The sequence below is a fragment of the Somniosus microcephalus genome, chromosome 16 (assembly GCF_052327205.1).
Source record: "Somniosus microcephalus isolate GS21.2 chromosome 16, FLI_Smic_1.0, whole genome shotgun sequence".
NCBI lineage: Eukaryota > Metazoa > Chordata > Chondrichthyes > Squaliformes > Somniosidae > Somniosus > Somniosus microcephalus.
Genome location: NC_141002.1, coordinates 4,205,477 through 4,231,037, shown reverse-complemented (window position 1 = coordinate 4,231,037; position 25,561 = coordinate 4,205,477). Strand labels below are relative to the sequence as shown.

Sequence of the window (25,561 nt, the reverse complement as noted above, 5' to 3'; positions counted from 1 at the left end):
GGTTTGGGGTGGTGGGAGTCTGTCGCTGTTTAAGGAAGCAATGAGTATCGGGACCAAAATAAGGTAGAGATCTGGCACGGGCCATCCCTCCCTCATTTCCCAATCATAATGCCCACTGAATGCTCAAAACAACTGGTGAATCCACCCTGGTATCATTTGTGCTCCTTTCGCTGAATTACACCTCCTCGTGTCTTGTCAGTGTGTCCTCCTAGTTTTGTGAAGCAGATCTGATCGGTGCATCCAGTGGGTTTCTCTGTTTGTGTGGTCTCTGGCAGTAGATCCAGTGGGTTTCTCTGTATGTGTGGTCTCTGGCAGTAGATCCAGTGGGTTTCTCTGTTTGTGTGGTCTCTGGCAGTAGATCCAGTGGGTTTCTCTGTGTGGGCTCTGGCAGTAGATCCAGTGGGTTTCTCTGTTTGTGTGGTCTCTGGCAGTAGATCCAGTGGGTTTCTCTGTTTGTGTGGTCTCTGGCAGTAGATCCAGTGGGTTTCTCTGTTTGTGTGGTCTCTGGCAGTAGATCCAGTGGGTTTCTCTGTTTGTGTGGTCTCTGGCAGTAGATCCAGTGGTCCACTTTGTTTGTGCCCCCCAAGTGGATCCAGTAGTTTGCTCTGTCCATGTGCACCTTGCCAATGGATCCAATGATTTGTGTTGTCTGTACATTACCTACCGGTGGATCCAGTGTTTGTTTTGACTGTGTGCTCCCGATCACTGGATCCAGTGGTTTGTTGTGTCTGTGTGCTCCCGATCACTGGATCCAGTGGTTTGTTGTGTCTGTGTGCTCCCGATCACTGGATCCAGTGGGTTGTTGTGTCTGTGTGCTCCCAATCACTGGATCCAGTGGTTTGTTGTGTCTGTGTGCTCCCGATCACTGGATCCAGTGGTTTGTTGGGTCACTGCGCTCCTTTGCAGTGCTGAGCATACTGATGGCTCATGGTAATTGTACCTTCTTACCTGGTTCAGCTGGAAAGGACGCTGATGTTGAGCAGAGGTGAAGACTTGGCTCTCTCATTTCAGAAACCTTACACTGAAGAGGAGCTCAACTCCAAGTTGACTCGGAGGGTGCAAAAGGCAGCTCGGAGACAGGCCAAGCAGGAGGAGCTGAAGAGGCTGCACAGGGCACAGGTAAGTCACCGATGGATCAGAATCTCCCATTAGTGGGACTAACGTGGATAAAGGTTTCTGTGCAGTGAGCAATGCCAGTCTGCCTATGTCCCCATGTGAAGGGGCAGATCCCATTACCTAATGATATACCTGTTTAACCAGCCTGGTCCAATCTCACTCACTTATTAATAAAAATCAAAATACAGCAAGTGAGTAATTTGAGACTTGACGTGTGGTAAGTGTAGCATGCTTAGGAGGAACAGGAGGCTTTAGCCCTGTACTTCTCGAAGCTCTCCACCACTGGGCTTTCCCTCGCCTCATGCCTGGGTCTAATTGATAGAGAGTGGTTGTCATGATTAGTCAACGACGCCATTCTCGTGTATAAAGTGCTGCAAACACTCAGCACGCCAGGCAGCATCTGTGGAGAAAGACAAGTTAATGTGGCAGGTATGGACCCGTGTGAAAAGATTCCATCTCTAATGACTCCTCCATGTGTGACACGCGTCTCTCCTTTTATCTCCAGGAACGGGCAGTCCACTGCCACCTATTACACGGCAACAAACTCCCACAACTACCTGCATTACACATCCCATCCGATACGAACTCTATTAGCTTCTCCCAGTTTTCCCACTCGGAGGGTAATGGGTCCTCTGCCCACTGCCCTGAGGGTAACGGGTCCCCTGCCCACTGCCTTGAGGGTAATGGGTCCTCTGCCCACTGCCCTGAGGGTAACGGGTCCCCTGCCCACTGCCTTGAGGGTTACGGGTCCCCTGCCCACTGCCCTGAGGGTAACGGGTCCCCTGCCCACTGCCCTGAGGGTAACGGGTCCTCTGCCCACTGCCCTGAGGGTAACGGGTCCTCTGCCCACTGCCCTGAGGGTAACGGGTCCTCTGCCCACTGCTCTGAGGGTAACGGGTCCCCTGCCCACTGCTCTGAGGGTAACGGGTCCCCTGCCCACTGCTCTGAGGGTAACGGGTCCCCTGCCCACTGCTCTGAGGGTAACGGGTCCTCTGCCCTGAGGGTAACGGGTCCTCTGCCCACTGCCCTGAGGGTAACGGGTCCCCTGCCCACTGCTCTGAGGGTAACGGGTCCCCTGCCCACTGCCCTGAGGGTAACGGGTCCCCTGCCCACTGCTCTGAGGGTAACGGGTCCTCTGCCCTGAGGGTAACGGGTCCCCTGCCCACTGCTCTGAGGGTAACGGGTCCTCTGCCCACTGCTCTGAGGGTAACGGGTCCCCTGCCCACTGCCCTGAGGGTAACGGGTCCCCTGCCCACTGCCCTGAGGGTAACAGGCCCATTGCCCTGAGGGTAACGGGTCCTCTGCCCACTGCTCTGAGGGTAACGGGTCCCCTGCCCACTGCTCTGAGGGTAACGGGTCCTCTGCCCACTGCCCTGAGGGTAACGGGTCCTCTGCCCACTGCCCTGAGGGTAACGGGTCGCCTGCCCACTGCCCTGAGGGTAACGGGTCCCCTGCCCACTGCCCTGAGGGTAACGGGTCCCCTGCCCACTGCCCTGAGGGTAACGGGCCCATTGCCCTGAGGGTAACGGGTCCTCTGCCCACTGCCCTGAGGGTAACGGGTCCTCTGCCCACTGCCCTGAGGGTAACGGGTCCCCTGCCCACTGCCCTGAGGGTAACGGGTCCCCTGCCCACTGCCCTGAGGGTAACGGGTCCCCTGCCCACTGCCCTGAGGGTAACGGGCCCATTGCCCTGAGGGTAACGGGTCCCCTGCCCACTGCCCTGAGGGTAACGGGCCCATTGCCCTGAGGGTAACGGGTCCTCTGCCCACTGCTCTGAGGGTAACGGGTCCTCTGCCCACTGCTCTGAGGGTAACGGGTCCTCTGCCCACTGCCCTGAGGGTAACGGGTCCTCTGCCCACTGCCCTGAGGGTAACGGGTCGCCTGCCCACTGCCCTGAGGGTAACGGGTCCCCTGCCCACTGCCCTGAGGGTAACGGGTCCCCTGCCCACTGCCCTGAGGGTAACGGGCCCATTGCCCTGAGGGTAACGGGTCCTCTGCCCACTGCCCTGAGGGTAACGGGTCCCCTGCCCACAGCTCTGAGGGTAACGGGTCCTCTGCCCACTGCCCTGAGGGTAACGGGTCCCCTGCCCACTGCCCTGAGGGTAACGGGTCCCCTGCCCGCTGCCCTGAGGGTAACGGGCCCATTGCCCTGAGGGTAACGGGTCCTCTGCCCACTGCCCTGAGGGTAACGGGTCCCCTGCCCACAGCTCTGAGGGTAACGGGTCCCCTGCCCACTGCCCTGAGGGTAACAGGCCCATTGCCCTGAGGGTAACGGGTCCCCTGCCCACTGCCCTGAGGGTAACAGGCCCATTGCCCTGAGGGTAACGGGTCCCCTGCCCACTGCCCTGAGGGTAACGGGTCCCCTGCCCACTGCCCTGAGGGTAACGGGTCCCCTGCCCATTGCCCTGAGGGTAACGGGTCCCCTGCCCACTGCCCTGAGGGTAACGGGTCCCCTGCCCACAGCTCTGAGGGTAACGGGTCCCCTGCCCACTGCTCTGAGGGTAACAGGTCCCCTGCCCACTGCCCTGAGGGTAACGGGTCCCCTGCTCTGTGGGGTAATGGGGCCTCTGCCCACTGTCCTGAGGGTAACAGGCCCATTGCCCTGAGGGTAACGGGTCCCCTGCTCTGAGGGGTAATGGGGCCTCTGCCCACTGTCCTGAGGCTAACGGATCCCCTGCCCTGAGGGTAACGGGTCCCCTGCCCTGAGGGTAACGGGTCCCCTGCTCTGTGGGGTAATGGGGCCTCTGCCCACTGTCCTGAGGGTAACGGGTCCCCTGTTCTGAGGGGTAATGGGGCCTCTGCCCACTGCCCTGAGGGTAACGGGTCCCCTGCTCTGAGGGGTAATGGGGCCTCTGCCCACTGTCCTGAGGGTAACGGGTCCCCTGCTCTGAGGGGTAATGGGGCCTCTGCCCACTGTCCTGAGGGTAACGGGTCCCCTGTTCTGAGGGGTAATGGGGCCTCTGCCCACTGCCCTGAGGGTAACGGGTCCCCTGCTCTGTGGGGTAATGGGGCCTCTGCCCACTGCCCTGAGGGTAACGGGTCCCCTGCTCTGTGGGGTAATGGGGCCTCTGCCCACTGCCCTGAGGGTAACGGGTCCCCTGTTCTGAGGGGTAATGGGGCCTCTGCCCACTGTCCTGAGGGTAACGGGTCCCCTGTTCTGAGGGGTAATGGGGCCTCTGCCCACTGCCCTGAGGGTAACGGGCCCACTGCCCTGAGGGTAACGGGTCCCCTGCTCTGTGGGGTAATGGGGCCTCTGCCCACTGCCCTGAGGGTAACGGGTCCCCTGTTCTGAGGGGTAATGGGGCCTCTGCCCACTGCCCTGAGGGTAACGGGTCCCCTGCTCTGAGGGGTAATGGGGCCTCTGCCCACTGCCCTGACACACAGCCTGATTTAACTCCCTTGCACCCACAGATTATTCAGCGACAGCTGGAGCAGGTAGAGGAGAAGCAGCGTCAGCTGGAGGAGCGAGGCGTGGCTGTGGAGAAGGCACTCCGGGGGGAAGCAGGTACCTCTACCATCTGTCCATGAGTTCTGCAGGAATCCTTGCCATGCTCTGTGGCTGTACTGCCAGAGGGCATGACTGTGCTGATGGCAGTCCCTCATGGAGCTGCATTAACTCCCGCACAGGGTGATAGGATGCTGAGGGGGTGGGCACCGTTCCTCCAAGCCCTGGGCAGAATGCCGAATGTGTGGTGGCCATTTCCTAGAATCGAGTGTGCCCACTCCGCCACCCTGTATCTAGGTAACCGCTCACTCCATCGGGGTCAATCAGTGACCTGCCCAGGGTCACTCACTGCATCCGGGGTCAATGCAGGTGAATGTTAGTGTGGGGAAAAGTGTTTTTGCCTGCAGTTCCCCTGTCCATTGAAATTCTGCCTCAAATCCCAGCTGTGAAGCCGAGCTGAGAGCCCGGAGTTTTTGCACTGTGACCTTCGACACTTCCAAACAGCACCAGAAACTGTCCAAGTAATGTTCCTCGTTACTTTATTCTGGCGGGATGGTTTCTCACCTCTTCCTCTCTTCCTCTCCCCTCCTGCTGCTGGAGGTGCTAAATCTCACTGCGATCCTTCTGTCCAAGTGGAATTCTTCACATGTGAGCCTCGACAGTGAGTGTTGGCGGGCTCTTCCACCTCAGAGGGCATCGCTGTGGTGCCCACACCCATCCCTGCACCACACAACGGATGGCGATGCCACACCGCGACCCCAGCAGCACGGAGTTCCTGACCAGCTGGGGTAATGTACATCTGCTAAACGCATTACCAACCCGCTCGACACTGCTGTAGAACAAACTGTTCCAACACTCAGTCCCGAGCTCGCCTCCTGATGATATCCTCCATTGGACTGGTATTGGGGAATGTTCCACATGCTGTGTCCCATTGCTACAGTACTGAACTAAACGACACTCACAACTGGGCTGCTCCTCATCGACTGCCCATCAACCACTTGAACTCCTGGTCAAATTTAGAGTTGCTGGAAAGGGTGCGACATTAAATGGCAGCCCCATCACCAGATATATCCCATCACCAGTACACTGACTACCAGCTTGTACCTGGCCATCTGTCTCTATTACATCAGCACTGAGAGTCGGGGCTCCGATATTCAGTGGTTTTCTGGACGGCCCAGTCAATCTTTGTCGCACTGCCTGTCACTGTTTCTACTGTCTGCATGTTTCCTGTCTAATGAGGCAGCTCAAGTGGTTCAGCAATTCTCAAACAAAGTCCAGCGAGCAAACGAGCAGCCAATGAGTGACTGATAACCCAGTCCAAAGATGTGCGGGTTAGGTTGATTTGGCTATGATGGATTGACCCTTAGTGTTAGGGGATTGGATACGTGGGGTTGCGGGGATGGGGTGGGATGTGTGTCGGTGCGGGCTCGATGGGCCGAAATGGTCTCTACCTGCACTGTAGATTCTGTGATTCTGTGACTCAATCCCTCACCGAAACCACAACCCAGAACAAACCCTCAAACCAAGCACACTCTGCTTACAGTGTAAAAGGACGGCAACGCCCTGTCACGGGAGGGCAATGCCCTGTCGCAAGGTATCGCCCCGTCGCGGGAGGGCAACGCCCCGTCGCAAGGTATCGCCCCGTCGCAAGGTAACGCCCCGTCGCAAGGTATCGCCCCGTCGCAAGGTATCGCCCCGTCGCAAGGTAACGCCCCGTCGCAAGGTAACGCCCCGTCGCAAGGTATCGCCCCGTCGCAAGGTAACGCCCTGTCGCAAGGTATCGCCCCGTCGCAAGGTATCGCCCCGTCGCAAGGTATCGCCCCGTCGCAAGGTAACGCCCCGTCGCAAGGTAACGCCCCGTCGCAAGGTATCGCCCCATCGCAAGGTAACGCCCCGTCGCAAGGTATCGCCCCGTCGCAGAAATATAACGCCCCATCGCAGAAATATAAAGCCCTGTCACAGGAGAGCAATGCCCTGTCACCGGAGGGTAACACATTGTCACGGTAGGGTAACGCCCTGTTACAGGAGGGCAACGCCCTGTCACAGGACGGTAACGCTCTGTCACAAGGTAACGCCCTGTCACAGGATGGCAACGCTCTGTCACAGCACGGTAACACATTGTCACGGGAGGGTAGCGCCCTGTCACAGCACGGTAACACATTGTCACGGGAGGGTAGCGCCCTGTCACAGCACGGTAACACATTGTCACGGGAGGGTAGCGCCCTGTCACAGCACGGTAACACATTGTCACGGGAGGGTAGCGCCCTGTCACAGCACGGTAACACATTGTCACGGGAGGGTAACGCCATGTCACAGGACGGTAACACATTGTCACGGGAGGGTAACGCCATGTCACAGGACGGTAACACATTGTCACGGGAGGGTAACGCCATGTCACAGGACAGTAACACATTGTCACGGGAGGGTAATGCTCTGTCACAAGGTAACGCCCTGTCACAGGACGGTAACGCTCTGTCACAAGGTAACGCCCTGTGACAGGACGGTAACACATTGTCACGGGAGGGTAACGCCCTGTCACAAGGTAACGCCCTGTCACAGGACGGTAACACATTCTCACGGGAGGGTAACGCTCTGTCACAAGGTAACGCCCTGTCACAGGACGGTAACACATTGTCACTGGAGGGTAACACCCTGTCACGGGAGGGTAACACATTGCCACGGTGGGGGGGGGGGGTAACGCCCTGTCACAAGGTAACGCCCTGTCACGGGAGGGTAACACATTGCCACGGGGGGGGGGGGGGTAACGCCCTGCCACAAGGTAACGCCCTGTCACGGGAGGGTAACACATTGCCACGGGGGGGGGGGGGGGGTAACGCCCTGTCAGAAGGTAACGCCCTGTCACGGGAGGGTAACACAACTGCTCGCTGGAAGTTTGGGGCTCTGGCCTGCCTCTTGAGCAGCACATGTGCATGTTCTGTATCGCGTGTTGCCTGGCACTGTACAGTAACTCTTTCTAATCTTATTATAGACTATTGGGGAGAGTCTAGTTACAGTGAAATCCTCGACTTGCATCTGGGTGGTACGTATGGCTGTCCCTCTGCATTACCACTCCTGCTAACCTTCACCTTTCTCTCGAATCCCTTTTCAGTTCCTTTCCTGGCTGCATCCCCTTCTCTTCAGTTTGACCAGGTTAAAGTGTCTGCATCCTTGCCCCAGACTGGTCCACTGTCTGACGTATTAAGAGGGATATTCCTGGGTAGTTTCTGGAGAAGGGGGTGCTTTTGTCAAAATGAAATCACATTTCATGATTAAAAGCGACTTGACATATGCTGAGTCAGCTGATCTCAGGATTGGCCCAGGTCCAGTTCCTTTCTGGCGGGAATGGTAGTGTAGTGGTTGTGGCCTGGACTAGGTCCAGAGACTTGAGTTCAAATCCCACCACGGCAGCTGGGGAATTTAAATTCAGTTCTGTAATGGTGAAGCTGACGGATTGCTGAAAAAAAATCAGTAATGGTGACCATGAAACTACCGGATTGTCGTAAAAACCCAACTGGTTCACTAATGTCCCGTAGGAGAGGAAATCTCCCGTCCTTACCCGGTCTGCCTATATGTGACTCCAGACCCACAGCAACATGGTTGACTCTTAACTGCTTTCTGAAATGGCCTAGCAAGCCACTCGGTTGCCTAGAAGGCGGCTCACCAGCACCTTATCAAGGGCAAATAGGGATGGGCAATAAATGCTGGCCTTGCCAGTGACGCCAACATCCCGTTAATGAATTTTTAAAAAGCTCAGTCAGCTGACCTCAGGAAGGGTGGTAAGGGAGAGATGGATGGTCAAGGGAGTGATGGATGGTAATGGGGAGAGATGGATGGTAATGGGGAGAGATGGATGGTGATGGGGAGAGATGGATGGTGATGGGGAGAGATGGATGGTCAAGGGAGTGATGGATGGTAATGGGGAGAGATGGATGGTGATGGGGAGAGATGGATGGTGATGGGGAGAGATGGATGGTAATGGGGAGAGATGGATGGTAATGGGGAGAGATGGATGGTGATGGGGAGAGATGGATGGTGATGGGGAGAGATGGATGGTAATGGGGAGAGATGGATGGTAATGGGGAGAGATGGATGGTGATGGGGAGAGATGGATGGTAATGGGGAGAGATGGATGGTGATGGGGAGAGATGGATGGTGATGGGGAGAGATGGATGGTAATGGGGAGAGATGGATGGTAATGGGGAGAGATGGATGGTAATGGGGAGAGATGGATGGTAATGGGGAGAGATGGATGGTAATGGGGAGAGATGGATGGTAATGGGGAGAGATGGATGGCTGTGGAGAAATTAAGGGGAGAGATAGATGGTCATGGAGGGATGGATGGTAATGGGGAGAGATGGATGGTCGCGGAGAGATGGATGGGTGGTCGTGGAGAGACGGATGGGTGGAAATGGGGAGAGCTGAATAGTCGAGGGAAGGATTGTAATGGGGAGAGATACATGGTTGTGGAGAGGTACAAGGTCGTGGAGAGATGGACGGTAATGGGGAGAGATGGATGGTAATGGGGAGAGATGGATGGTAATGGGGAGAGATGGATGGTAATGGGGAGAGATGGTGCAGGAGGGAGGGCTTTAGTTTCCTGGATCACTGGGTCTGCTTCTGGGAAAGGTGAGACTTGTACAAGTCGGACGGTTTACACCTGAACCAGAGAGGGACCAATATCCTTGCGGGGAGGTTTGCTAGCACTGTTGGGGGGGGTTTAAACTAACTTGGCAGGGGGATGGGATACAGAGTGGAGCTATAGTAGGGGGTGAATTACAGCCAAATACGGAGGAAAAAACAAGTCAGCTGGGAAGGCAGAGCAAATATGTGAAGGCAAAAGGGAATATGGCAAGGCTGGAAGGCATTTATTTTAATGCAAGGAGTCTTGCAAATAAGGTGGATGAACTGAAGTTGTTGTTGAACACATGGGAGTACGATATTGTTGCTATCACGGAGACATGGTTGAGGGAGGGTCAGGACTGGCAGCTCAATATTCCGGGGTATAGAATCTTCAGGCGGGACAGAGGGGGGTGTAAAAGGGGAGGGGGTGTGGCAATATTAATTAAGGAGTCAATTACTGCTGTAAGGAGGTATGATATATTAGCGGGTTCCTCTAATGAGGCCATATGGGTAGAACTTAAAAACAAAAAGGGGGCAAGCACTTTGCTGGGAGTGTACTATAGGCCCCCAAACAGTCAGGGGGAGATAGAGGAACAGATATGTAGGCAAATCTCAGAGAAGTGCGAAAATAATAGGGTAATAATAGTGGGGGATTTCAACTTCCCCAATATAAATTGGGATAGTCAGAGTGTGAAAGGCTTAGAGGGTGCAGAATTCTTAAAGTGCATCCAGGAGAGCTTTTTGAGCCAACATGTAGAAAGTCCTACAAGAGAGGGAGCGGTACTGGACCTAATTCTAGGGAATGTAGCCGGGCAAGTGGTGGAAGTGTCAGTAGGAGAGCATTTTGGCGACATTGACCATAATTCGGTGAGATTTAAGGTGGTCATGGAAAAAGACAAAGACGGCCCGGAAATAAGGGTTCTAAATTGGGGGAAGGCCGATTTTAATATGATAAGGCAGGATCTGGCCAAAGTGGACTGGGAGCAGCTACTTATAGGAAAATCCACATCAAAGCAGTGGGAGACTTTCAGAAGGGAAATAGAGAGAGTACAACGCCAACATGTTCCCGTAAAGGTCAAGGGTGGTACCAACAAGCAAAGGGAACCTTGGATGACAAGGGATATACAAAAATGCATTAGGAAAAAAAGGGGGGCTTTTGGCAGTTACAAAAGACTAAAGACGGAGGAAGCCCTAGAGGAGTATAAAAAGTGCAGGGGCATACTTAAAAAAGAAATTAGGAGAGCGAGGAGGGGCCATGAAATAACACTGGCGAGCAAAATAAAGGAAAATCCTAAGATGTTTTATAAGTATATTAAGGGCAAGAGGATAACCAGGGAAAGGGTAGGGCCCATTAGGGACCAAAGTGGCAATCTGTGTGTAGAGCCAGATGATGTAGGCGGGGTTTTAAATGAATTTTTTGCATCTGTGTTCACTATGGAGGAAGACGATGTAGACATAGAAATCGGGCAAGGGGACTGTGATATACTTGAACATATTAGCATCGAGAGGGAGGAGGTACTAGCGGTTTTAGCAGGCCAAAAAGTGGATAAATCCCCAGGCCCGGATGAGATGTATTCCAGGCTGCTGTGTGAGGCAAAGGAGGAGATTGCAGGGGCTCTGACACAAATTTTCAGAACCTCTCTGGCCACAGGGGATGTACCAGAGGACTGGAGAACAGCTAACGTAGTACCATTATTCAAGAAGAGTAGCAGGGATAAACCAGGGAATTACAGGCCAGTGAGCCTAACATCTGTGGTAGGGAAATTATTGGAAAAAATTCTGAGGGACAAAATTAGTCTCCACTTGGAGAGGCAAGGATTAATCGGGGATAGTCAGCATGGCTTTGTCAAGGGTAAATCATGTCTGACCAATCTGATTGAATTTTTCGAGGGGGTGACAAGGTGTGTGGATGAGGGAAATGCTGTGGATGTGGTATACATGGACTTCAGTGAGGCTTTTGACAAAGTCCCGCATAGGAGACTGGTCAAGAAGGTAAGAGCCCATGGGATCCAGGGTGCCTTGGCACGTTGGATCCTAAACTGGCTGAGTGGCAGGAGGCAGAGGGTGATGGTCGAAGGTTGCTTTTGTGACTGGAAGCCTGTGTCCAGTGGGGTACCTCAGGGATCGGTGCTGGGTCCCTTGCTGTTTGTGATCTACATAAATGATTTGGATGAGAATGTAAAAGGTATGGTCAGTAAGTTCGCAGATGACACGAAAATTGATGGGGTGGTAAATTGCGAGGAGGAAAGCCTCAGGCTACAGGACGATATAAACGGGTTGGTCAGATGGGCGGAAAAGTGGCAAATGGAATTTAACCCTGAAAAGTGCGAGGTGATGCATTTTGGACAGACAAATAAGGCAAGGGAATACACAATGAGTGGTAGGGCCCTAGGAAGCACAGAGGGTCAGAGGGACCTTGGTGTACATGTACATAGATCCCTGAAGGCAGTGGATCAGGTAGATAAGGTGGTTAAAAAGGCATATGGGATACTTGCCTTCATTAGCCGAGGCATAGAATATAAGAGCAGGGAGGTTATGATGGAGCTGTACAAAACGCTGGAGTACTGTGTGCAGTTCTGGTCGCCTCACTATAGGAAGGATGTGATTGCTTTGGAGAGGGTGCAGAGAAGATTCACCAGGATGTTACCTGGGATGGAGCGCCTCAGCTATGAAGAAAGACTAAACAGGCTGGGGTTGTTTTCCTTGGAGCAAAGAAGGCTGAGGGGGGACCTGATTGAGGTGTACAAAATGATGAGGGGCATAGATAGGGTAGATAAAGAGGAACTTTTCCCCTTAGTAGGGGGGTCAATAACAAGGGGGCATAGATTCAAGGTAAGGGGCAGGAGGTTTAGAGGGGATTTGAGGAGGAACTTTTTCACCCAGAGGGTGGTTGGAGTCTGGAACTCACTGCCTGAAAGGGTGGTAGAGGCAGGAACCCTCACAACATTCAAGAAGCATTTGGATGAGCACTTGAAATGCCATTGCATACAAGGCTATGGACCAAATGCTGGAAAATGGGATTAGATTGGACAGGGCTTGATGGACAGCGCAGACACGATGGGCCGAAGGGCCTCTTTCTGTGCTGTATAACTCTATGACTCTATGGGGAGAGATGGATGGTAATGGGGAGAGATGGATGGTGATGGGGAGAGATCGATGGTGATGGGGAGAGATGGATGGTGATGGGGAGAGATGGATGGTGATGGGGAGAGATGGATGGTGATGGGCAGAGATGGATGGTAATGGGGAGAGATGGATGGTAATGGGGAGAGATGGATGGTAATGGGGAGAGATGGATGGTGATGGGGAGAGATGGATGGTGATGGGGAGTGATGGATGGTGATGGGGAGAGATGGATGGTAATGGGGAGAGATGGATGGTGATCGGGAGAGATGGATGGTAATGGGGAGAGATGGATGGTAATGGGGAGAGATGGATGGTAATGGGGAGAGATGGATGGTGATGGGGAGAGATGGGTGGTCGCGGAGAGATGGATGGGTGGTCGCGGAGAGATGGATGTGTGGTCGCGGAGAGATGGATAGTAATGGGGAGAGATACATGGTCGTGGAGAGGTACAAGGTCGTGGAGAGATGGATGGTAATGGGGATAGATACATGATCGTGGAGAGATGGATGGTAATGGGGAGAGAGATGGATGGTAATGGGGAGAGAGATGGATGGTAATGGGGAGAGATGGATGGTAATGGGGAGAGATGGATGGTAATGGGGAGAGATGGATGGTAATGGGGAGAGATGGATGGTGATGGGGAGAGATGGATGGTGATGGGGAGAGATGGATGGCCATGGGGAGAGATGGGTGGCAATGGGGAGAGATGGGTGGCAATGGGGAGAGATGGATGGTCATGGGGAGAGATGGATGGTCATGGGGAGAGATGGATGGTCATGGGGAGAGATGGATGGTCATGGGGAGAGATGGATGGCCATGGGGAGAGATGGATGGTCATGGGGAGAGATGGATGGCCATGGGGAGAGATGGATGGTCATGGGGAGAGATGGATGGCCATGGGGAGAGATGGGTGGCAATGGGGAGAGATGGGTGGCAATGGGGAGTGATGGATGGTCATGGGAAGAGATGGATGGTCATGGGGAGAGATGGATGGTCATGGGGAGAGATGGATGGTCATGGGGAGAGCTGGATGGTCATGGGGAGAGATGGATGGCCATGGGGAGAGATGGATGGTCATGGGGAGAGATGGATGGTCATGGGGAGAGATGGATGGTCATGGGGAGAGATGGATGGTCATGGGGAGAGATGGATGGTCATGGGGAGAGATGGATGGTCATGGGGAGAGATGGATGGTCATGGGGAGAGATGGATATTAATGGGGAGAGATGGATGGTCATGGGGAGAGATGGATATTAATGGGGAGAGATGGATGGTCATGGGGAGAGATGGATATTAATGGGGAGAGATGGATGGTCATGGGGAGAGATGGATATTAATGGGGAGAGATGGATGGATGGTCGTGGAGAGATGGATGGTCGTTGAGAGATGGATGGGTGATAATGGGGAGATGGTTGGGTGGCAATACAGATAGTTGGATGGTCAGTAATGGGGAGAGATGGATGGTCGTGGCGGGATGGATGGTAATGGGGAGAGATACATGTTCGTGGAGACATAGATGGTCATGGGGAGAGATGGATGGTCGTGGTGGCGGAGAGAGGGATGGTGGCAGAGAGAGGGATGGTGGCGGAGAGAGGGATGGTGGCGGAGAGAGGGATGGTGGCGGAGAGAGGGATGGTGGCGGAGAGAGGGATGGTGGCGGAGAGAGGGATGGTGGCGGAGAGAGGGATGGTGGCGGAGAGCGGGATGGTGGCGGAGAGAGGGATGGTGGCGGAGGGATCGGTGGTGGCGGAGCGAGATAGGTGGATGGTTATGTGTTGAGATGGATGGTCATGGGGACAGATGGATGGTCGTGGAGAACCGGATGGTAATGGGGAGATGGATGGATGGTCATGGAGGGACAGGCTCTCTGTGTTGTGGTTTTCATCTGATCTCTCAGTTCCATCACAGGACCCTGAATATGTTGACATTGGACCAGTATCATTAACATCAGTGAGTCGTCTATTGATTTCATGCCTCAATGTCTGTGTTAGCTAACACTGCACGCATGCTCTTTGCATGAATTCAACAGTCTGGCTTGAGCCTGGGTTCCTGCTTCCCATCGCTGGCTGACCCTGACTCAGGAGGTGGGATCGAGCCTGGGTTCCTGCTCTCAATCATTGGCTACGGCCACGTGCACACGTGTGCATCTTGGCAGAGGGAACCGCAGTCCTCAGACGTGATGGCCCCCACCATTCAGTAGCCTGGCCATACCCACTCTGTGGACTAGGTGTGTTACTGGAGGGCAGTGGTGCCCAGCTAGAGTTGGAGCCTGCCGGGCAGGAGGAATCAGAGCAGAAAACAGCCGCTGGTTGCAGATGTCCCAGCGATTGCCAGTGGGATCTGAACAGTGCAGCTCTGTGATCGCCCTCAGGATAGAGGGGCTAGTCACTGTTAAAGTGGCGACTGGAGCATACTGGCTATGTTACTGGACTAGTAATCCAGAGGCCTGGACTAATGATCCGCAGATATGAGTTCAAATCCCAGTTATTCAAATCTCACTAATTCAGCTAATTAAATAAATCTGCAATAAAAAGCTCATATCAGTAAAGGTGACCATTAAACTACCAGGTTATCGTAAAAACTCATCTGGTTCGCTATTGTCCTTTAGGGACATTACCTGGTCTGGCTTATATGTGACTCCAGACTCAGAGCAATGTGGTTGACTGCCCTCTGACATGGCCGAGCAAGCCACTCAGTTATATCAAAAACGCTAGGAAAAACAATAAGACTAAAGCCAGACGGACCACCTGGCATCGACCTAGACACGGCAAGGACATACCCAGCCCAGTCAACCCTGAAAAGTCCTCCTCACTAACATCTGGGGACTTTAGTCAGTGGGAGAGCTCTCCCAATTTTGGCTTGTCAAGCAGCAGCCTGACATAGTCATACTCACACAATCATACCTTTCAGCCAATGTCCCAGACGCCACCATCACTATCCCTGGGCATGTCCTGTCCCACCAGCAGGACAGACCTACTAGAGGTGGTGGCACAGTGGTAGACCGTCAGGAAGGAGTGGCCCTGGGAGTACTCAACATTGACTCCAGACCCCATGAAGTCTCATGGTATCATGTAAAACATGGGCAAGAAAACCTCCTGCTGATTCCTACCCACCGCCCTCCCTCAGCTGATGAATCAGTACATCTCCATGTTGAACACTACGTGGAAGAAGCATTGAGGGTAGCAGGAGCACAGAACGTACTTGGGGTGGGGACTTCAATGTCTATCACCGAGAGTGGCTCGGTAGCACCACCACTGACCGAGCTGGCCGAGTCCTGAAGGACGTAGCTGCCAGACTGGGTCTGTGGCAGGTGGTGATAGAACCAACACAAGGGGAAAAACCTACTTGACCTCGTTCTCACCAATTTACCTGTTGCAGATGCGTCTGTCCATGACAGTATTGGTAGGAGTGACCACCGCATAGTCCTTGTGGAGACAAAGTCTTGTCTTCACACTGAGGACACCCTCCATCGTGTTGTGTGGCACTACCGCCGTGCTAAATGGGATACATTTGGAACAGATCTAGCAGCTCAAAACTGGGCCTCCATGAGGCGCATCAACAGGATTGTAATTCACCACAATCTGTAACCTCATGGCCAGGCATATCCCCTCACTCAAACATTACCATCAAGCCAGGGGACCAACCCTGGTTCAATAAGGAGTGTAGAAGAGCATGCCAGGAGCAGCACCAGGCTTACCTAAAAATGAGGTGCCAACCTGGTGAAGCTACAACACAGGACTACATACTTGCTAAACAGCGGAAGCAGCATGCTATAGAAAGAGCTAAGCGATCCCACAACCAACGGATCAGATCTGCAGTCCTGCCACATCCAGTCGTGAATGGTGGTGGACAATTAAACAACTAACAGGAGGAGGAGGGCTCCAAGAACATCCCCATCCTCAGTGATGGCGGAGCCCAGCACGTAAGTGCAAAAGACAAGGTTGAAGCATTTGCAACCATCTTTCGCCAGAAGTGCCGAGTGGATGATCCATCTCGGCCTCCTCCTGAGGTCCCCACCATCACAGAAGCCAGTCTTCAGCCAATTCGATTCACTCCACGTAATATCAAGAATCGGCTGAGTGCACTGGATACAGCAGAGGCTATGGGCCCAACAACATCTCAGCTATAGTGCTGAAGACTTGTGCTCCAGAACTAGCTGTGCCTCTAGCCAAGCTGTTCCAGTACCGCTACAATACTGGCATCTACCCGACAATGTGGAAAACTGCCCAGGTATGTCCTGTCCACAAAAGGCAGGACAAATCCAATCCGGCCAATTACCGCCCCATCAGCCTACTCTCAATCATCAGCAAAGTGATGGAAGGTGTCGTTGACAGTGCAATTAAGCGGCATGTACTCACCAATACCTGCTAACCTGCTCACTGACGCTCAGCTTAGGTTCTGCCAGGACCACTCGGCTCCAGACCTCATTATAGCCTTGGTCCAAACACGGACAAAAAAGCTGAATTTTAGAGGTGAGGTGAGAGTGATTGCCCTTGACATCAAGGCTGCATTTGACCGAGTGTGGCATCAAGGAGCCCTGGTAAAATTGAAGTCAATTGGAATCGGGCAAAAACTCTCCACTGGCTGGATCCATACCTAGCGGAATGGAAGATGGTTGTGGTTGTTGGAGGCCAATGAATTCAGCCCCAGGACATCACTGCAGGAGTTCCTCGGGGCAGTGTCCTAGGCCCAACCATCTTCAGTTGCTTCATCAATGGCCTTCCCTCCATCATAAGGTCAGAAATGGAGATGTTCGCTGATGATTAGTTCCATTTGCAAATCCTCAGTTATGAAGCAGTCCATGCCCGCATGTAGCAAGACCTGGACAACATTCAGGCTTGTGCTGATAAGTGGCAAGTAACATTCGCACCACACAAGTGCCAGGCAATGACCATCTCCAACAAGAGAGAGTCTAGCCACCTCTCCTTGACATTCAGTGGGATTACCATTGCCGAATTGCCCACCATCAACATACTGGGGGTCACTATTGACCAGAAACTTAGCTGGCCAGCCACATAAATACTGTGGCTGCAAGAGCAGGTCAGAGGCTGGGTATTCTGCGGTGAGTGTCTCACCTCCTGACTCCCCAAAGCCTTTGCACCAACTACAAGGCACAAGTAAGGAGTGAGATGGAATACTCTCCACTTGCCTGGATGAGTGCAGCTCCAACAACACTCAAGAAGCTCGACACCATCTAGGACAAAGCAGCCCACTTGATTGGCAGCCCATCCATCACCTTAAACATTCACTCCCTCCACCACCGGTGCACCATGGCTGCAGTGTGGACCATCTACAAGATGCACTGCAGCAACTCGCCAAGGCTTCTTCGGCAGCACCTCTCAAACCCGCAACCTCTTCCACCTAGAAGGACAAGGGCAGCAGGCGTATGTGAACACCACCAACTCCAAGTCACACACCATCCTGACTTGGAAATATATCGCCGTTCCTTCATCGTCGCTGGGTCAATATCCTGGAACTCCCTCCCTAGCAGCACTGTGGGAGTACCTTCACCACAAGGACCGCAGTGGTTCAAGAAGGCAGCTCACCACCACATTCTCGAGGGCAATTAGGGATGGGTAATAAATGCTGGCCTTGCCAGCGATGCCCACATCCCATGAATGAATAAAAGAAACTCGCTGTTAAAGGGGCCTGACAGTGTTAAAATCCAGCCACTTGTTTCTTGCTTGTTTTACATGTAGACTGTATCTCTCTAATGCTGTATTTCTAATTCAAATGCTTTCTTCCTTAATTAATTAATTTTTCATAGGCCCCTCTCCATCACCCACACCCCTTTTATTTCCCATCTCAAACAACACTTCCACTTGTTGGCCAGGCTGTTTAGTGATGCTGACTCACGTTTTGCTGATGGTTCACCTTTAACATGGTCATTAAAAGTTGCTCTTTTGACTCACGTGATTATACCATGGAATCTGTTTTCCCATTCGGGCCCATACTAGGTTTTACCAGGGTCAAACTGGATTTAATGGGTTTGCAGGTGCACAGACCCCAGCAGCTGGAGTCCCAATAAACTCATATTGTAAAACAGCTGTGTATGGTACAGACTAACTGTGAAAGGGACAGACAGTCTCCATCTGTCCAGTACATGGGCAGTGTTATCAGGAATAAATCTCTCTCTGTCTTGTTCCCTTTCTCATTCTCTGCCCCTCTTTCACTCTCATTCTTTGGTTACCTCTCTCTAATTGTGTCGAACTTACTGTCTCATTCTCACTCCCTCCATCTCTCCTGTTCCCCCCTCGCATTCTGCTCGAGGGCAAAGTGCTGAGACTGTCCTTGCTCACTCTTTCTCACACACTTGTGCTTTCTCTCTCTTAAACTGTGTCCACCTCCTAATCCTTCTAACTCCCCCTGTCCCTGTGTCTCTATTGCACATTCTATTGCTGCTCTGGCTCTCTCACTCTGTCTCTTTCTCGCTCTGTCTCTCTCTTGCTCTGTCTCTCTCTCTTGCTCTGTCTCTCTCTCGCTCTGTCTCTCTCTCGCTCTGTCTCTCTCTTGCTCTGTCTCTCTCTCTTGCTCTGTCTCTCTCTTGCTCTGTCTCTCTCTCTTGCTCTGTCTCTCTCTCGCTCTGTCTCTCTCTCGCTCTGTCTCTCTGCTGCTCTGGCTCTCTCACTCTGTCTATCCATCTTCCACCCTCTGATTCTCTCTCTCTCGCTCTGTCTCTCTCACTCTGTCTATCCATCTTCCACCCTCTGATTCTCTCTCTCTCTCTCGCTCTGTCTCTCACTCTCTGTTTCTCACACTCTCCATCCCACACTCTCTCTGTCTCTGGCTCTCCTCTCGTTCACTCTGTGTGTCTCTCTCTCTGTCTCTCACTCTCTGCCCCACTCTGTCTCACTCTCACTCTCTGACTCACTTTCTGGCTGTCTCAGTCTCTATCTCTCTGTCTCTGTCACTCTAACTCTGCCTCTCTCAGTCTCTATCTCTTTCACTCTCTCAGTCTGTCACTCTCTGTCTCTCTCACTCTGCTCGAGGGCAAAGTGCTGAGACTGACAGCTGTCATGGTTTTTTTATATCTCTTTGTTGCACTGTTGTACTTCTCCCCAACCCGCCCATGTTTTATTGGGTGTTTGTGGCTGTGTTGTAGCCCAGTCTAGGTGCCTTGGGCAGGTGTTGGTGGGGGGGTGGGTGCGGGGTGGAACATATGTTTGAGATTTTGAAAGCTGGAGAGTGTTTGTTATCAAAGGGCACCCATAGTTCCTGGTTGTTTACCCCAGGATTGCATGCCTGGTATCTGCTATTGGTTTCTGGATCGCCGCAGACAGTGGCACTGTCTCATTCTGTTCTTATTTTCCTTGTCATTTCTTCCCGTTTGTTTCCCCCCCCCCCCCCCCCAACCTCACATTATTAGAATCTTTCCTTTGCCCTCTTCTTCTGTCCCTCTCACACTCTGCTCCTGTGCTTTGCTTTTCTTTCACCTCTCTTGTTGAAGTTGAGGCCCTTGTTGGAGCTCCGCGGCGAAGACCTCTTTCCTTCTGCCACTGCTGTACCCACGACCGAGGTAACGTAAACCAACCCCGCAGAGGGTCGGCATAACAACGCTAGGGTTCTCGGACCCCGAGGCTCAGTACAGTTCCCTTGGACACCTGGTCAAGTGCAAATTCAAACCAAAAACCTGCGCCCACTGCGAGGGGCTCAGCGCTAGTGAGACTGAGGTAAGAATGGGCAGAGCAGCAGGAGCTGGGACAGGAGGCTGAATAGGCTGAGGGCACTGACCTAGTGGGTCAGAGATTGAAAGGAGGATCGTGCCCACCACACAGGCTCTTGAGGGGTTAGGTGATACGGCTCGTCTTGTGGGACCCTCACCAATCAAAGGCAGTCTAACTATGTGTGAGCAATCTGCGGTTCCTTTCTTCATTCTGCACCGTGTGAGGTGCTGCTCAATGGGGTCAGGGTGTGTGCTGAGCGCCAGCACATCAACCGTGCAACAGAGGCTGTTGTCGGGCAGTGCTGGCTGTTGTGTCCCACTCCTGCATCATGTGAACCCGGGTACCTTCACCAACTGAAGGGACATTAGTCCTCACATTAAAGTTTGAGACAAAGCCCCAGACCTTAGGTTAGATTAGACAGGCAGTATCAAATGCTCTGTTAACATAGCACCTCACCTCAACTAGACAACCCCACCCCGCAACCCACTCTCTGACCCCACTCCTCAACCTCATCAGCAGACCCACCCTCGAACTCCACCCCTCAGCACCACCGTCTCCCGTTCTCTGCTAGTCTCCTGTTCCCACCCTGGACTCCCGTTCCCCCCCGCCCCCGCCAACCTCCCAGTCTCCTGTCCCCACCTCCCCCTCCAGTCTCTCGTTCCCCCGCCCCCGCCAACCTCCCAGTCTCCCGTCCCCACCTCCCCCTCCAGTCTCTCGTTCCCCCCCCCCCGCCAACCTCCCAGTCTCCTGTCCCCACCTCCCCCTCCAGTCTCTCGTTCCCCCCCCCCGCCCCCTGCCAACCTCCCAGTCTCCTGTCCCCACCTCCCCCTCCAGTCTCTCGTTCCCCCGCCCCCGCCAACCTCCCAGTCTCCCGTCCCCACCTCCCCCTCCAGTCTCTCGTTCCCCCCCCCCCCCGCCAACCTCCCAGTCTCCTGTCCCCACCTCCCCCTCCAGTCTCTCGTTCCCCCCCCCCGACCGCCAACCTCCAGTCTCCTGTCCCCACCTCCCCCTCCAGTCTCTCGTTCCCGCCCCCCGCCAACCTCCCAGTCTCCTGTCCCCACCTCCCCCTCCAGTCTCCTGTCCCCCCCCCCCGCCAACCTCCCAGTCTCCTGTCCCCACCTCCCCCTCCAGTCTCTCGTTCCCCCCCCCCCGCCCCCCGCCAACCTCCCAGTCTCCCGTCCCCACCTCCCCCTCCAGTCTCTCGTTCCCCCCCCCCGCCAACCTCCCAGTCTCCTGTCCCCACCTCCCCCTCCAGTCTCTCGTTCCCCCCGCCCCCGCCAACCTCCCAGTCTCCTGTCCCCACCTCCCCCTCCAGTCTCTCGTTCCCCCCCCCCCGCCCCCCGCCAACCTCCCAGTCTCCTGTCCCCAACTCCCCCTCCAGTCTCCTGTCCCCCCCCCCCCCGCCAACCTCCCAGTCTCCTGTCCCCACCTCCCCCTCCAGTCTCCCGTTTCACCCTCCAGTCTCTCGTTCCCCCCCCCGCCACCGCCAACCTCCCAGTCTCCTGTCCCCACCTCCCCCTCCAGTCTCCCGTTTCACCCTCCCCCCCCCGCCAACCTCCCAGTCTCCTGTCCCCCCCCCGCCAACCTCCCAGTCTCCTGTCCCCCCCCGCCAACCTCCCAGTCTCCTGTCCCCACCTCCCCCTCCAGTCTCCCGTTTCACCCTCCCCCCCCCGCCAACCTCCCAGTCTCCTGTCCCCCCCCCCGCCAACCTCCCAGTCTCCTGTCCCCCCCCCGCCAACCTCCCAGTCTCCTGTCCCCACCTCCCCCTCCAGTCTCTCGTTCCCCCCCCCGCCAACCTCCCAGTCTCCTGTCCCCACCTCCCCCTCCAGTCTCTCGTTCCCCCGCCCCCGCCAACCTCCCAGTCTCCTGTCCCCACCTCCCCCTCCAGTCTCTCGTTCCCCCCCCCCGCCCCCCGCCAACCTCCCAGTCTCCTGTCCCCAACTCCCCCCTCCAGTCTCCTGTCCCCCCCCCCCCCGCCAACCTCCCAGTCTCCTGTCCCCACCTCCCCCTCCAGTCTCCCGTTTCACCCTCCAGTCTCTCGTTCCCCCCCCGCCACCGCCAACCTCCCAGTCTCCTGTCCCCACCTCCCCCTCGTTTCACCCTCCCCCCCCCGCCAACCTCCCAGTCTCCTGTCCCCCCCCCGCCAACCTCCCAGTCTCCTGTCCCCCCCGCCAACCTCCCAGTCTCCTGTCCCCACCTCCCCCTCCAGTCTCCCGTTTCACCCTCCCCCCCCGCCAACCTCCCAGTCTCCTGTCCCCCCCCCCGCCAACCTCCCAGTCTCCTGTCCCCCCCCCGCCAACCTCCCAGTCTCCTGTCCCCACCTCCCCCTCCAGTCTCCTGTCCCCCCCCCCCCCGCCAACCTCCCAGTCTCCTGTCCCCACCTCCCCCTCCAGTCTCTCGTTCCCCGCCCCCCCCCGGCCAACCTCCCAGTCTCCTGTCCCCCCGCCCCCCACCTCCCCCTCCAGTCTCCCGTTTCACCCTCCCCCCCCCCGCCAACCTCCAGTCTCCTGTCCCCCCCCCCCCCGGCCAACCTCCCAGTCTCCTGTCCCACCTCCCCCTCCAGTCTCCCGTTTCACCCTCCAGTCTCTCATTCCGCCCCCCCCCCGGCCAACCTCCAGTCTCCTGTCCCCCCGCCCCCCACCTCCCCCTCCAGTCTCCCGTTTCACCCTCCCCCCCCCCCGCCAACCTCCCAGTCTCCTGTCCCCCCCCCCCGCCAACCTCCCAGTCTCCTGTCCCCCCCCCCGCCAACCTCCCAGTCTCCTGTCCCCCCCCCCCCCCGCCAACCTCCCAGTCTCCTGTCCCCACCTCCCCCTCCAGTCTCTCGTTCCCCCCCCCCCCAGCCAACCTCCCAGTCTCCTGTCCCCCCCCCACCTCCCCTCCAGTCTCCCGTTTCCCAGATCCTTTCCCGTTCCACAAGCACAAAATTCATTTTGATGCCAATATCCAGAGTGAGCTGACCGATGGAATCTGATCTCTGAGACTGATGATCCTCCTTTCAAACCCACATATTTTACTGGGGGTTGTCGCTGCCTGATGCTTCAGTAGGTAAATGTACCATCTCATGCGGTAATGAACCACGCTGAGCCGGAAGATCAGTCCTGGCAAGTTTCAGCTGAGGCACTGGCTCTGGCATTGCAACTAGCCTCAGCACACTTGTGCTAGGGAGGGGAGAGTCAGTCGGCACCCTGCTCTGATGAAAGTACCCATCTGTGGGCAGCGGCGGAGGAGTAGATTAGGCTCATTTGTGATGCTTGATATAGTCGAATAGCCTGCGAAGACGCACTGAAGTAGAGGAAGATGGGAGGCTTTGGGGAGCGAGCGGGGCTGAAAAGCCTCTGTCTGCGCTGTAGAGTGATGTGACAGAGGGCAGCGAACCACATGAGCAACTGAACACCAACCCTGAGGGGGGAGGGGGCAGTAAATGGGAAGAGGAAGGGGCAGTAGTAAATGGGGAGAGGTGTGGCAGTAAATGGAGAGAGGAGAATGGGCAGTAGTAAATGGGGAGAGGTGTGGCAGTAAATGGGGAGAGGAGAATGGGCAGTAGTAAATGGGGAGAGGTGTGGCAGTAAATGGGGAGAGGGGAGGGGGCAGTAAATGGGGAGGGGGGAGGGGGCAGTAAATGGGGAGAGGGGAGGGGCAGTAAATGGGGAGAGGGGAGGGGCAGTAAATGGGGAGAGGGAGGGGCAGTAAATGGGGAGAGGGGAGGGGGCAGTAAATGGGGAGAGGGGAGGGGGCAGTAAATGGGGAGAGGGGAGGGGGCAGTAAATGGGGAGGAGAGGGAGGGACAGGAAATGGGGAGAGGGGAGGGGCAGTAAATGGGGAGAGGGGAGGGGCAGTAAATGGGGAGAGGGAGGGGCAGTAAATGGGGAGAGGGAGGGGGCAGTAAATGGGGAGGAGAGGGAGGGACAGGAAATGGGGAGAGGGGAGGGGCAGTAAATGGGGAGAGGGGAGGGGCAGTAAATGGGGAGAGGGAGGGGCAGTAAATGGGGAGAGGGGAGGGGGCAGTAAATGGGGAGAGGGGAGGGGCAGTAAATGGGGAGAGGGGAGGGGCAGTAAATGGGGAGAGGGGAGGGGCAGTAAATGGGGAGAGGGGAGGGGGCAGTAAATGGGGAGAGGGGAGGGGCAGTAAATGGGGAGAGGGGAGGGGCAGTAAATGGGGAGAGGGAGGGCAGTAAATGGGGAGAGGGGAGGGGCAGTAAATGGGGAGAGGGGAGGGGCAGTAAATGGGGAGAGGGGAGGGGCAGTAAATGGGAGAGGGGAGGGGGCAGTAAATGGGGAGAGGGGAGGGGCAGTAAATGGGGAGAGGGGAGGGGCAGTAAATGGGGAGAGGGGAGGGGCAGTAAATGGGGAGAGGGGAGGGGCAGTAAATGGGGAGAGGGAGGGGCAGTAAATGGGAAGAGGGGAGGGGCAGTAAATGGGGAGAGGGGAGGGGGCTGTAAATGGGGAGAGGGGAGGGGCAGTAAATGGGGAGAGGGGAGGGGGCAGTAAATGGGGAGAGGGGAGGGGGCAGTAAATGGGGAGAGGGGAGGGGCAGTAAATGGGGAGAGGGGAGGGGCAGTAAATGGGGAGAGGGGAGGTGCAGTAAATGGGAGGGGCAGTAAATGGGGAGGGGAGGGGCAGTAAATGGGGAGAGGGGAGGGGGCAGTAAATGGGGAGAGGGGAGGGGGCAGTAAAAGGGGAAAGGGGAGGGGCAGTAAATGGGGAGGGGCAGTAAATGGGGAGAGGGGAGGGGGCAGTAAATGGGGAGGGGCAGTAAATGGGGAGGGGGAGGGGGCAGTAAATGGGGAGGGGCAGTAAATGGGGAGGGGGAGGGGGCAGTAAATGGGGAGAGGGGAGGGGGCAGTAAATGGGGAGAGGGAGGGGCAGTAAATGGGAGGGGGGAGGGGGCAGTAAATGGGGAGGGGGGAGGGGGTAGTAAATGGGGAGAGGGGAGGGGCAGTAAATGGGGAGGGGCAGTAAATGGGGAGGGGGAGGGGGCAGTAAATGGGGAGAGGGGAGGGGGCAGTAAATGGGGAGAGGAGAGGGGGCAGTAAATGGGGAGGAGGGGAGGGGCAGTAAATGGGATGGGGAGGAGGGGGCAGTAAATGGGGAGGAGAGGAGGGGGTAGTAAATGAGGGGAAGGGTGGTACTGGTGGTCAGACTCCTCACTGAGGACACTTGGTGCTCTTGGATTTCACTCCACTGGGAGGTGTGTTGCATGTTGGGGCTGTAAAGGAACCACAATTTTTGCTGGTGCTGGGAATCAGGGTTGTGGCACAGACCAGAGCGACAAGGCTGCTCCCTGGGACTCTACTCTGCCTCTCTGCCTGCTCACAGTGACTCGCTCCATTCCATCTGCAATAACACTCCACCGGGACTGCCTGTTCTCATCTCACTGACTGAGCTTTGTTCCCTTTGCCCAGCTTTTCTCTTCAGTTCTGCAAGCACTCACCTTGTTGAATGGCCTGATACTTCCCTTTGGCTGTGAACGATCCCTACCCCCGGTCCCATTTGCTGCAGGCACGGTACCCCCAAGCCTTGGTCACATGCCAGTGGCCGGAGGGAGTGAATGCAGGAGGCAGTGGATCAGGAACTGTTGAACAAGAATCAGC

General features: G+C 55.5%; 1 protein-coding gene across 4 annotated transcripts in view; it reads left to right on the top strand.

Annotated features, from left to right (window-relative positions):
- The window catches only part of mical3a (microtubule associated monooxygenase, calponin and LIM domain containing 3a), a 706,722-nt gene that overhangs the window by 656,640 nt on the left and 24,521 nt on the right, over nt 1–25,561 (top strand). For 2 of the 4 annotated variants that reach the window (XM_086008560.1, XM_086008559.1), the window contains 3 exons: nt 1,012–1,119; nt 4,527–4,620; nt 19,754–19,822. In XM_086008560.1, coding sequence (XP_085864686.1) covers nt 1,012–1,119; nt 4,527–4,620; nt 19,754–19,822 — 271 coding nt within the window. Of the gene's footprint in view, nt 1–1,011; nt 1,120–4,526; nt 4,621–7,549; nt 7,601–19,753; nt 19,823–25,561 lie in introns of all 4 variants that reach the window. The other 2 variants (XM_086008561.1, XM_086008562.1) reach the window with 2 other exon arrangements.